Consider the following 14509-nt stretch of genomic DNA (forward strand, 5'->3'; position numbering starts at 1 on the left):
TTTTCCACATTATGATCTCCACAACATTTCAAAGCTTTGAAGCACCCCCGTTTACCCCACCACCGACACCAATGACAAAAAACACCAAGCAGGGTAAAGAAACATTGCTGCCCATCACAAGAGATTAATCTACCTCCGCAAGCACGGACAAAACACAAAACATAAGAGTTTCTGTTTCCAGAACCACAGAGGTAACAAACTCAAGGCACATGGAGAAAGGCTGAATCCTGCTGCGAGCGGCTAAAACCAGAGGCCAAAACTGAAAGTTAAGAAAACACGTAAACACTAGGTAGAGCCAAAGAACCTGCAGAAAGAAAATAAAGTGACACCTCAGACGCCCCAAACTCAAGCTGAAGAGAGAATCTGGCAGTGAAGAAAACAGATTGTTAGCTGCGAAGGACCAAAGCACATGCATTCGGCTGTACACGTATCCCCCAGAGTGCTTTCACAAGCTTGAGATGAAACATGAGGCACTTGAAGACCTAAATGAATTGTTTCGGGTTAAAACAGATCCGGTCTCTTCAGAAAGAGAGGAACTCGGTCTGGTCTGATCTGTTAGTGGAGGAGATAAATCTGCGTTTTCAAGGTATTCAGGAGAAAGGTTCTCCGTCGAGGATTGGGTCGATGCGCCTTTGACAATTAGTCCAGGTGAGGGGCTTACTGAAGGGGTGATGGGCCGCAGAATTTGACTGGTGTTTAACAGGAACTCTGGGGCCCCTGAGGGAGAATCATATGTTTTGGGAATGGGACGGGAGGGAGTCGAGGAATCAAACATCTGAGTTAAAGGGGGGGTCCGTGGGATAGACACATCGTAAGAGCTTTCTGACATTTTGGAAGATGTGGAAGTGCCGTTAAAGGGGGTGGAGTCTAGCTGGCCGGTCTGGGTTTCTAACACTGAGTGGGTAACGTTTTGGGGTTCCGAGGTATCACTTCCGTGAGTTGGGGAATCAGGACCTGCTGATGTCTCTGGGACGGACGACGGATACACAGAAATGGTATTTAACTCTTGAAAGTCAAGGAAAAAGTCTCCCGGCCACTCAGAGAGCTCTGTATCTGACCCGACGGGAGAAGAATCTACAGTTACAGATGCTGCAGGTGATGGGATTGTGGAAGTGTGTGTCATCTCTGGAACACTTTGAGAAGTTGGCATTAACAGACTGACGTTGTTATTCAAGCCGTTTATTTGAGGATCCGAAGACTGTGCATGGAAAGAAGATGTTCTGCTAGGGGTTAGAGAGTGTGTTTTTGGAACCACAAGACATTCATCTGAAACTAGATTTGTGAGAGGGGAGTCTGAAGGGTCGTTAGAGACAGAAACATGCACTTGGGAGCTATTTCTCGGGCTTCCGATCTGAGCAGCGATCAGCTCTGAAATGAAAAATGGAGTTTCCAGCACCTGTAAAAACAAACCAACAAATTACCATACAATGGACAAATGACAAAATGAACAAACCTAAAGGAACTATAACAACACTGCAGAAGTGGAATTCAACAGCAATAAGCAACAAAACACCAGCATAGTTTTGTTCTCTTTTTGGGTCAGCTGCACCAGTCGTGACAAATTTTGAGTTACAACTTACGCACTACTAAATATTTTTACATCCCACTTTAGTTGCCGCGTAACTTTATTTATACCAAAGTCTGTTTGAATACTCGATTCTGAGTAGGAGTGCATTAAAACGGTTTAATGTACAGGTAGTTCCAGTCAGTTTGATCAATGTTTGAAATGAACTGATGAAAATAACATTTTAATTTTCACTTGTTTGATAAAAAATTACACTGCAAAAATTAATAACAGTTTTATGACCATGGTATAAATGAACATGGTTTAAACTGGATAATTCACGGCTATGCATTATATAATTTTTTTATCAGGAGAACTAATAGTTAGTATTGACCAGTAAGCTTGTGTTTTACTCGACAGACTTCAATCCTTCACTAATGCACAATGACATTTACACGCGCTTATATTTTAAGCAAGAGAACTCTTTAACACCAAATTAAATCCATAAAGAAAGATCACTATTCTGTTTTTGTCATTATTTATTGATCCTTCTTCAGTTTTTGAGTAATATTAACATAAAGTGTCAATTATACTATTTATGATTAATTTGTACTTTAGATGCACTAGCTACATTCTGTCTCATGAATAAACTGAATAAAGTACACTTAAAGTAAAAGTTCCTAGTTGCTCCAAATCAATAGAGTTTTGTCAGAATTTCATAACTTGAGGATAAAAAGCAAGTCCCATCACTAGAAAATTAACATCCACTGTTATTTAAAAAGCCAAGTGATTCATGTAAAAAACGTTTACACCAAGTTGTAAAGTTTTAGCTTAAAGAGATACTCCACTCCAAAATTACATTTCTCCGCCGAACACAAAAGCAGATATTTTGAAGAATGTTGGTAACCAAACAACGGCGGTATCCATTGATCAGATACCAACATTCTTCAAAATATCTTCTTTTATGTTCTGCAGTAAAAAGCCATACAGGTTTGAAATGAGTAAACGGCGAGTAAATGATATCAGAATTTTCCTTTTAGCGTGAACTACCACTTTAACAAACACCACCAATGGAAAAGAATGAGTAATGCAAGAAAATGCTTTTGATCATTTTCCGAACACAACAGATTCAGGAGGGAAAGACTGTTAAGAAGCATTGTGGCTGATCATTTAGATAATGTATATAATAAATGATCATAACCAATGCTGCCAGACACCGATAGTACAGATCGACATCCCACAACGGCCCTAAAGATTTACAGCCAACTCATTCCTGACCAAGAAGTCACGAACTCCAAGCCACTCCAATAACCTCCAATATAAAACCAGGCTACAACAGAAACGCTCAGTACTTGTGTTAGTATAGATTAATGTAATAAAAAATATAATATCCGATTCAACTAAATATATTGAAAATGAAAACATTTCAACTAAAATACATTTAAAACGTAGAAGTAATGATGCCTACACTGTCACGCAAGCAAAATAACAAACATGAACATTCCATGTTGTGAACATCCCTTATATCGCATGACACTGACAGGAAGCTCTACATTACCGATTAATTTATAGACGTTGGATCTCATGTTACCCGGATTTGTCCAGTGTGACATTTCAACCCAAACACTGACGTTTCATTTAGCAGAAACTGGACTGCAAAGCGCACACTGCACACAGACAAAAACTTCACACACACCTTGTTGAGGCCGTCCATCACCACATGAGGCATGTGTTCATTCAGCATGGCAGGAGAAATGATGACCTCATCAAAAGTCTTGTTGTCCCCCCACAGAGCAGAGTAAGTGGGCTCTTCCTGACCACAGCTACAGACAGAGACATTAACAGACACGGTTCCACTCATATAAAGTTTATTTGAGATGTGACGCATGCCAAAGAGCACGTCACCTTTCTCTCTACTCACCACGTCTCGGGCGGATGGTTGTGCACCACGTGGATGACCCGTCCCGGAAGGTACAAAGGAGTAGAGGCAGACAGGGCGATGCTCAGATCGCTGGGGTGCAGCCACTGACGGGAGATAGAGGGGGTCACGCCCTGAGAGACAGGGTCTTCGTCATCAGATGGCAGCTCTGATTTTGGGATACATTTCGTACCGCCAACAATGATCCGCCACTGATGGAAACCACCAATGAGAAAGGGATTTAAAATCTAATTTGACATCATTTTAAGGCATCATATAGGTGTCATCAAGAAGTCAACTCCAAAATGCAATGCTCAGTAACATTCAATATATAATGCTCACCAACACGTGTCACCAGACGCGGCGCCATGCGACACGGCTTGTTCTAATGGGATTATCGTGATACATCGCACCACGTCCGATGTGGACAAAATTTACAATTAAAATGGGTTCTAATGCGTCCTATTGTCTCTTGTCGTGTCGCATCTGGTGTAGACACGGTTTTATTTATTGATTTGTTAAGTAGTCACGTAATAAATCTTTAGTCTAAGCATAATGCATCAGCTGGGCATTATGGCAAACCAAGCCTTTCAACCCGTGTCAAGGTCATGACCGCCCATCAGGGTTTATTTTACAATAATGATGGACTGGCTCTAATTTCTGACTCAGATTTTAGCATGAGAACTAACACTAGTCAGTTAAATCCTCTCACCTTTGGTTTCTCACTCTTCTGTAAGACTCCAAGAAGGTGCCGGCGGAATCCCTCGAGCTGAGACAGGCCAATCCTGAATAAACATTACAAAACAAATGATCAACGGCCACCGGCTCTCAGCATACTTACTGTACATACAAATACGGCTCATTTACCTCGGCACCAGGTCCTTTCCTAAAACCACCGAGGTGATAAAGTCTTTGGAGTACTCCATCGCATCCTCACTGTGAATTCAGACAGACTTGTGTTTTAAAGGGGTAGTTCATCCAAAAACGAAAACACAGTCATAATTTTCTCACCCTCATGTTATGTATGACTTTTTCTTCTTCTTCAGAACACAACAGAAGATATTTTAAAAATGGTAACCGAACAACATCCAGCCCATCAACTTCCATTGTATAGACACAAAAGACATTTCTCAAAATATCTTCTTTTGTGTTCCACTGACAAAAGAGTCAAAGAAATGTTTTGAATAACATGAGGGTGAATAAATGATGATGGAATTTTACTTTTTCTAATCCCTTAAACAGTGTGTTCACTGTAGATCTTTACAAGATATATTGATAACATTTGCTTTTAACATTATTAAGCAAAAATGCTGTTTAAATATGCAACAAAAAATGTATAACAAATATAACATTTACGTAATAATAATCAAATAAAAAAATATTTTATTAAAATGTATTTTATTTGTATTAATTTTATGTTTTTTAAAACGTGAATATATATAGTTTTTCCCCATTATATACAGTTGAGTGTAAATTGAATGTGGACACACAAATCAGATCAATCAAGATGCATTAAAAAGATCAGAAACCACCTAGCTAAAACTACTTTGCACGTCATCTGTTCAAAACCATATGCAAGATTAGGATTAGTCCATCGCAAATCACACTCCAGTGGATTTGCGCATCATTACATTAGAATTGTTGAAAAAGTGATGAAGAATGAAAGGCCGATGTTGACACAACAGCTTTTTAATATCAGTATTTTAATCATGCATTTTAGGAAAATGAATTTATCAATACACAATTTCATAATGTAGGAGCTTACATGTGTCTACTCTCAAACTGCATACTTACAAGTATGCGCTTTACAATCACTGACGTATGATTGCGTTGTGAAGTATTTCAAATTGTGATTCAATCTTCCAAAGACAGTGAATACTAAAGGTTTGAGCTGTGGTCTGATTTACATTGCAAATGTTTTGTGTACGAGACAAACGTGACGGCTTCCATTGAGATGACACAAAAGAAGGACTATAATATTTAAGCTAAGTTTTTCATTTTTCAATATATGGAGACTTTGGTCCCAAAATGACAGAACTCCGTTTCTTTTAATACAAAAATCTTGTTTTTTATTATGTTGTTGTGTTTTTGTTGTGTTTTGTTGTGAAAGTTAGCCGTTTTATTTTTATTATTATGGTGTAAATCAAAACAAACCAACTGCCGTTTGACTGATATTAATCGGAATGCACAATAGAAAACATGCTTTTTGAAATTTGATCTAATTGTGAAACCAAACTATTCATATGTTCAAACTATTTTCAAGTTTAGTTTTCCAGCATTGAACAATTTTTCCTTGCATTCAAATTTTATTTCAAGGATCTCCTAGGTTTCAATTTAGACACTGTATTGATGACTGATGAATACTATTATTATTTGTAAATAATTTTATTGATGAAAAGTTATGGGGCGGACTGGCCATCTCGCATTCCGGGAGTTTTCCCGGTCGGCCGCTAACGTATGGGGCCTTGAACAGACGCTTGGGCCACTCAGACAAACGTATTATAAATGTGAATGCAAGCAACATGAATACAGAAGAGCATTGTTGGTTGTTACACTTAACCAGTCCTGATATCATCTACATATATCTATGTTCTCATTTAACATTGACCTTTTTTGTTCTGTTACCCTAATGCTGCTTCTCTAAAAACCCTCTTAAAACAGCTGTGAAGGTTTGTCAAGGTAACACTGACCTGAGGAGGCCGCCAGGAGGAGAATACGAGTAACACTGCAGTGAAGGATACTGCGGCCGGAGGAGGAAGGAGAGTATGGCAGCCGTACCGGCGCCCAGCGAGTGACCCACGATCACTAGCCCGTAGTGCATTGTCCCTTTACTCTGAAAAACAAAAAAAGTCATCCGTCAAGATGTGAGGACTTCACAACGACACATGATATCAGGTGTACTGTATAAGGGTCACTGGAAGGCATATCTGTAGTCAAGTAAGTGATTTGATACATTTGGATCTTTCTGGACGGCATCCCTGACAACCAATCAGACTCTGGAGTTCAATTTAAGACTAATGGTATGGCTAAGGTTGGTTTTAGGACATGTACATCTTATTATTTTAGTGTCAGGGGTTGATTATAGTTTTGATAAGGGCTAGAACTAGGAAGGAACCCGAGACAGGAATTAAACTTATCAAAAATACTTACCAAATCTCTCCCAAAAGCCTGCGAGAGAATCATCTCTTGTTCTAGTTTCTTCTTTATGTACTCCGCTGAATAAACCATTCCCTAAAAAAGATCCGCAAACATAAAAACCGTTGCGGTTTATAACATGCAGGTTTGTTAACATTTCACCAGCGTTGTTTGAGTAAGCATGTGTTTCGAACCTTATGTCCGAGCCACGTGCCGTGCTGCTCCTCCACAGGCAAACGCTCTGAATCGCCTGTGAGATCCGTCAATGCGTCCTGAGAGAGAGGAACAAGGATATTAAATGGAAAGTGAACCAGACGTGCATGTAAGCGGTAATGTACATAGAGCAGGCCATTACCACAACACTCTCCGGTTTATGTTGTGGTAATGACCTGCTGTGCATTACCGTACTTCTTACTTCACTACTACTACCAAAGAAATATATAAATGGACATGAAATATTGATTGGAGTCGAAAGCATTTTATTGTGTGAGAAGAAAGAGTGTGGAGACTTCTGAGAAGTATTAAAGCAGCACAGCCATGTTGAAAACCTGTTGCCGGAGGCAACAATATATTATACAGTTCAAATATCAATATCAAGTACTAACTGACCATTAAATTATTGAAAACTACTAATGCTGCTTTCAACTCTAGTTAGCATATAATTTAAATAATTCAACACTCAATTCACCTCTGACAGTATGGTCATCCTTTCAAATCATTTTGCAACTGTAATATCACATCTGTTGACCAATAATCATGTCATGCAAAAAAATAACATTTGGCTGCTGAATGCTGTATCTGACCAATCAGAGTGCAGTATAAATGCTAACTAATGGCCCCTCCAGACTACCTTTTTTTGTCTGTTACGATGTCACTGCAATGCCAGAATGTACAGTGGTTTCCGATGAACCTTTTACGATGTGTGTGACAGTCATTGAGAAAGGTGGAACTAACTAGTGATCTAACTTCTTGTAACTGTCAAGGTCGTCAGCAGTTCTGTTCTTTTAACAGACACCCCAACTGTGAAGAGACCGAACATCTTTCCAGAGTTTCCGAGTTGTAAAGTTCAACAAAGACGTCACCGATTTTTACAACATGGAAAATTAATAATTCCAACATAACGTGGAAGCATCATAAAATAAGATGACTTTAACGTTCAATCAGTGAGATTCCATGGAAATAACCTCGGTGTGCTCAGGGCCGGATTATCCAACGGGCATTATGGGCACAGGGGTCAACGAGCGCAAGGGGCCCAGGAAATGAGATGAAAATTTCACATAACAGCATTTCCGCTATATTCATTCTGCCGTGGGCTACTCTGGCCCCCACACTTGGAGGTGCGCGCACACACAAAAAACACTGTTTCTAAATGAGGTAGTCTGTCTTTTGATTTAGTCATTTTTACAAGCCGGCTTTTGTACAGAAGAAGCACATAGCAACAAATCTAGCGACATCCTGGATAAACCTTAGCTTTCATTGAGTGGAAAATGACGCCAGTGATGCCCCGCAGTGCGAGGGATCGCCTTCTCTTGGCATCACTCTGTAGTGACAGGAAGAAGCAGCAAAGTACGACAGGAGACTCGGGAATAAAATGAGTACAAAACAGCATTTCCAACAACCTGTCACTGTTATCGACTGTTTGGATATAAAAATATCAACAAAGTTTGTCGGTAATATGCACATGGTTACCATGAGGCTGTGTGAAAGAACATATTGTCGATCACCGCTTTTTAATGTGAGTTGTTATATGATGTCGCGGCATGAACTGACAATGAGAACGACTTTATTGTTGTAAAAATAAGGAGTTGATATACCCCCGCGGCAGTCTAAAATCTTGAAAGGTACGAGTTCTTTTACATTTATTTGGTGATGTTTCTTTGCCAATTATGAATGATTTTATTTTGATATAATGTTGATCAGTAACTGCCTTACTTAAGCAATATTTAGCCTTCATTATTAGATAATCCATAGTCTAATCATGGACAAATACTGCCCGTTTATTCTTAGAAAAAATGAAGATGAAAATATTTGAGAATTGCACTCATTATAAATTACAGAAGGTACTTAAGAAAGTTCTTATATTTTCTCTTCAGAAGAGTTTTGTGAATCGTGCGAGTTTGAAAGAATCTGATAGAACTGAATTAATATGTAAAGGTGTGGAAGTGTGTGTGCAGATGAATATGCCAGTGAGTTACAGTATGCAGAGAAATGTCTTAATATTGCCGTTGTTGGTCCAGGAAAGTTTTGTTGCATTCATGTTGTGTAAATCCTGTATGATGGAGAATGTGTGCAGGTGGTGATATTGTTCTTCATGTTGTGATCATAGTTTGTAACTTGTCAATGCAAACCTGTATAAGATAGCAGTACCCTATAGACCTTTTTAAAACTGTATTGTGCACACGTGTGTGTAGGAGGGTCCAAGACATTCGTGTCAGGGGCCTCAGAATTCTTCATCCGGGCCTTTGTGTGATTGTGTCTCAAACTAGGAATTAACATATAAGCGTAGTGAATCTCACCTTGGGCGACAACGTCCCTCTGATGCTGATCACAACTTTTTTCTTTCCATGATCCACTGCTACAAAGAAGGGTGTCTCATAAACCTATAAAACCCCAATCATTTGTTTGAAACATTTTCAACGCTATAAATTCTCTAGATTTTAAAAGAAGATGACTCATTTACATCAATAAACGATAATCAAACACGACAGCAATGAAATGTTGTGTGAAAACACCTCAGGGGTCTTTCAAAGATCAAGGGTTAAGAGGTTACAGACGTTATTAAATCTGTCATACCGCATCGTGCCACGACGTGTAGACGATTTGAACGTCTTAAGGTCTCGATCCAGAAATTGCCGTCGGATTGCGAGAACGTTGCAGCCGCAGCAGTTGTCCTCTTCCACAGTTACCGACTGAGACAGACGAGAACCCGAAACTGACGTATTACAGCTGACAAGAAAGAGAAGAAAAGAAATTCTAATTTAAAAGCCATCCGATGTCACTAACATTGGCTATTTGAGTAGCGTGACATCTTGTTCTTACATTTTGGTAGTAAGACAATTGACTTCACAAACCAAACACGTTTATCAAACCAAACACATGTATTCAAGTGTAAAGATTTCTGTGGATCAATTCCAGAGTAATAATACACTCATCTCACTATTACTACATGATATTTTAAACAAAATCGAAAATGTCAAACTAGAATTCTAATTAGATTTATTTCCAAAATATGAACAATTTCCGGTAGCATTTATTCATAGTGCAATTGAACATTTTGTGTGTAAAATTACTAAAATGTGAACAGCAAAAAACTTTAACTAATTCAAATGTTAAATAAAAAAAGCTTAACCCTAAAAGAGAACTTAAGGTGCTATTTGTCAACAATTTGTTCATGCATTAGCTAACATGAACTACCAATGAACAATACTTCAACAGCATTTATTAATATTAATTCATGTTAATTTCATCATTTACTAATACATTATTAAAATCAAACATTGTCACTGTTAACATTAGTTATTGGACAATGAACTAAAAGAATTAACTGAATTGACATGAACTAACATTAACAACGATTAAAAAAATGCTGAAAAACTAAATTTTTCATTGTTAACTAATATTTGCTAATGTATTTACATATTTAATGAATAGCACCTTATTGTAAAGTGTTCAAAGAACAAAAAAATATTGGCAGCTCAAATAAAGGGACATTCACCCAACACTGAAAATTCTGTCATTATTTACTCAAGTTGTTCCTAACCTTTTAGTTGGTAAACTGACTGTACTGTGAAGCGTGTTGATAAAATGTTTATATGCTCTCCTACTTGTAAGTCGCTTTGGATCCCAAATGTGCCGTGTGCCAAATGAATAAATGTAAATGTATAAATGTCTTCGTTCTGTTGAATACAGAAAAATATATTTAGAGTAATGTAAGAAACCGTTCTTGGGCACGATTGACTACCATAGTAGTTGCATTTCGTATAGAAGTCAATGGTGCCCCAAAACATGTTCGGTTACAAACTTTCTTCCAAATATATTATTTTGTGTTCAGTGGAACAATAAAATTGATACAGGTTTGAAACAACAGTAAATAATGAGATTTTTTTTATGTGAACAATCAAATTTAATAATAAGGATTATACAATTTTCTTACAAAAAATTATAAGAAACGGTATATGATTTTTTTCTACCGTTTCATCAATCAACATGTGTTTTGGAATTTGCCAAATAGCTCCGCCCACAACATGATCCTGTTGGCCTAAAGAACTGTTCCACACATAGCTGTATTTCGCACATCAAATGTGTTCTGACTGGATGCGATTTGGCTTTCAGCAACAGCAGAAATTTTGCTTCAACATTTAAGATTAGTGAAAAGTAAGCCTGCCCCACAAATATCACAAGAACCAGCCCTTAGCCTTTTCCAACCTAACATTAATTTCAAAACGTTGACATCCATTTTAGTTTTAAAGTCACCATGCAATGAAACAGAAAATTCTAAGTGTTTTACACAATGTTGCAGTGATTATTATAAATGATTTATCCGTGCATTCCATTATTTGTTTTAAATTCATTTGCACTTCCTCTCCCCCTCTCAACAACAACTCTTCACCACATGACGTCAGCAACAAAAAGAAGTAGGATGCCAGGGATTTTTAGCCCTCGGCTGCAGGCTCAATTTACAACCAGGCAAAATACATTTTTTTCTCATTTCAGAAGCCGTTTCACCTTGATACACGATAAGGAAGACAAGTTAATCCCAACTTCCGTTTCATGGTGACATTTACTTACGAGCAGGTGCTGATAAGTCGGCAGAGTCCACACGCTGGTTTTCTAAACAGATAGACGGGCCAGCCGTACGCCGACATGGCAAACAGCATGTAGTAACAAACTTCTTTATACATGGCCATCTCAGTCTAAAAACAAATGATGAGCAATCTCATGAGCAAAAATAATGTTAAACGATACATAACACAAAGACACATATAATGTAATCTACATATACCGAGTTCTTGAGGTCCAAATACTTAGTGTTGCGGGTTACTGGTATTCCGGAGAGAAAGGCTAAAACATCATTGTTTGCCTAAAAGAAAAAGAAGACAAGAATTGTGATTTCAAAACGAAACGTTTCAGCATCTCTCAGGCTAACATGCACTCTGAATACGGAATTTCAAACAATTAATCATGATTAATCGCATCTAAAATAAATGTTTGTGATGACATAATATATGTCATATAAATATATATATATATAAAATATAAGGACTGTGCATATTTATTTTGTGTTTACAAACACATACATGTATGGGAGTTTATTTCCAAAATGAGAAAACTCCGTATTTAAAATGTTAAAAAATAAATAAAAATTATTGTGAATTCCAATTAATTGCAATCACACTGCAGTTGGTTTGTTTTGATTTTAGCCATAATAACAAACAAATTCAATTTACTAACATAATAAAACACAATAAAACGCGCTAACATAATAAAAAACATGATTTTTTTAAGACTTATCTCAGTTATCTCATTTTGGAAACAAAGTCTTCATATATTTAGGAAATATATGCATGTATTCATATTTAGCAAGAATTTTAATTATATATAAATGTTTATTCATTTTTATATTTTTCTTAATATATACATGTTAGTGTATATTCATATTGATACAAAATAACCATGCACAGTACACAGACATATATTCTTAAGACAAAAGTTCATACATTATGTAAAGACAAAACATTTATTCCGGATGAGATTAATCGCGAATAATCATTTGACAGCTCTACCCCTTATAGACAAAATGAATATATGTCACGTTTTACGTCTTGGTTTGTACCTGATCCAGGATGGCTGATCTTTTGGCTCTCTGTCTCTGTCGCAGGAGTACCAGACCAGCGATGATGTCACTCGGCACAATGTCCAGATCCCGGAAGAACTCCGCGAACAGGCTGGCCACCTCCGAATAAGCGTCCTGAGAAAGAATAGCTCACACTTCACATACAAACATTCTTTTGACACTGACAGAGAGACATTTGGTTGTGACATGTTTGGGTTTGTTGTATTTGTGCATGTGTCTTACAGATTGTGTATCTTGTGCTCTTGTGCAGCACATGAAGAATTTGAGTCTCCGGCTCCAGCTGCTGGCTTGACCCTCTTCCAGTCTGTGTCTGAAAGAATTAACAAGAAGCTCGTACCTAGAGTGGTGAACACTAAAAAATATTGTAAATCACGAGATGCTTTACCTGAGGGTGTATGTTGTGAGGTTGCGCTGACGGCGGCGTGTCGCTTTCAGCTTCACAAAGGTCCGTCCAGTAGGGTCAAAAGTGCACATCATGGTGAAACACAGGCTGAAGATGACTAACCAATTACACGCCACGATTCCTGGGATAGAAAAACATTTTCAAACATGAAAATGTTTAATTCACCTCATACGCCCTCACTTGACATCACTTATGCATTTGACAGACGCATTTATCTCAGTACGTCCTAAATAAGCTACATCAACACAAGATTTCCTCGAGCAGATGCCTATAGATTCGATAAATATACAAACCAAACGTCTCTCCGTCACAGTGTCAACAGACAGTGGAGGAAGAGTGTTATTATGGGATGGGGGTGGACAATGACAGACACTGATTCATGTTCATCACAGACATGAGAAAGCTATACCAGGGGTGTTGTTGTCAACGCTGAAAGTGTGTTTCCAGGACACAAATGTCTTAAAATGACTTTCTCCAAATTCACAGGACAGGAGGTTTCATTGGATTATAATACGGCATAAAAACATGTCTGGACAGCGTAAGGTTGTCCCATGCGCCACGCTCGTGTTAGATGAGAGGAATGTGTCTCAAACATGTTATTAAGGGTTGCAACGCAAAGCTTACTTTAGTTAAATTCTGCTGTCAACCAACGTCTCGTTTTGTCTCAATGATATAGATTACACTGATGTAGCTTTCCTGTAGCTCAGGGGGAAGAGGATTGCGCTAACAACACCAAGGTCGTGGGTTCGATGTCAGGGATTGCACATACTTTGAATAAAATGTATTTGATAATGCAATCCAAGTCGTTTTGGATAAAAACGTCTGCCAAAAAAAAATTATGGGAAACGTCATTTTAACGTCATTTGAAAAGTGTGTAGAGTAGTAAGCTGCAATTTAAACTCGCTGTGGCGAGTAAATGATGAACGATTTTTTATTTTGAAGGTGAACTATTTCTTTAATAATTTCGTATTTTATTTGAGATGGAGGACTTTTCATTTAATTCATTTAAGTCACTTGAGTATCCAAAGAAAGACATAACTATATAGTAATTAAAATTTGAAAATATAACTGCATGTTATTCGTATGGTTAATTTCGGTCATATCACCTCCACATCAATAATCACTGTCATTTGTTTCTTACCCAGAGCAAGGTTCTTGGCGGTGATGTCAGTACATGGCTGGTAATACTGTACCAACCAGGCGATCCCAACCACGGCGTAAACCAGCTCCACCAACAGGATGGCTGCAGATAGAATCATTCATCAAAAGAGTCCATTCACACGGAGTATGAATATTCCACGCAAATTTGTACAACATGATATTACAATGACTCAATGATAATTTTTGTTTAGTGTATCATTAGTCTTTGTTTTATGTGTATTTTTCACATTTCAGATTTTATTTTTTCCAATGGTTCCATAATCATTATATTTAAAGGGATACTTCGCCCCCAAAATAAATATTCTGTGGCTTTGATTTTATACTATAGAAGTCTATGGGAGCCAATGTTTGGTTAGCAACATTCTTCAAATTATCTTCAAAGTCACACAGATTTGTAATGAAAAAAAGTAAGTTATGAAAGAATCTTAATTTCTGAGTGAACTATCCCTTTAAATTGTAATGATGTTAATGTGTCTTTCCCAACATCACAAATGTGCCTTCTACAGCAGCATCTCATTGACATTATGACCATAT

At 37.7% G+C, this 14509-nt stretch overlaps 1 protein-coding gene across 1 annotated transcript in view; it reads right to left on the minus strand.

The window, feature by feature from the left end:
• dagla (diacylglycerol lipase, alpha) overlaps positions 1 to 14509 on the minus strand; it is a 37080-nt gene that overhangs the window by 5266 nt on the left and 17305 nt on the right. The window contains 16 exon segments of the mRNA XM_056745122.1: positions 3201 to 3327; positions 3426 to 3634; positions 4135 to 4207; positions 4290 to 4358; positions 6113 to 6255; positions 6573 to 6653; positions 6752 to 6829; positions 9074 to 9157; positions 9351 to 9385; positions 9388 to 9503; positions 11346 to 11470; positions 11560 to 11637; positions 12391 to 12525; positions 12634 to 12721; positions 12797 to 12935; positions 13956 to 14057. Of these exon segments, the coding sequence (XP_056601100.1) occupies positions 3201 to 3327; positions 3426 to 3634; positions 4135 to 4207; positions 4290 to 4358; positions 6113 to 6255; positions 6573 to 6653; positions 6752 to 6829; positions 9074 to 9157; positions 9351 to 9385; positions 9388 to 9503; positions 11346 to 11470; positions 11560 to 11637; positions 12391 to 12525; positions 12634 to 12721; positions 12797 to 12935; positions 13956 to 14057 (1682 nt within the window).

The sequence above is a fragment of the Triplophysa dalaica genome, chromosome 1 (assembly GCF_015846415.1).
Source record: "Triplophysa dalaica isolate WHDGS20190420 chromosome 1, ASM1584641v1, whole genome shotgun sequence".
NCBI lineage: Eukaryota > Metazoa > Chordata > Actinopteri > Cypriniformes > Nemacheilidae > Triplophysa > Triplophysa dalaica.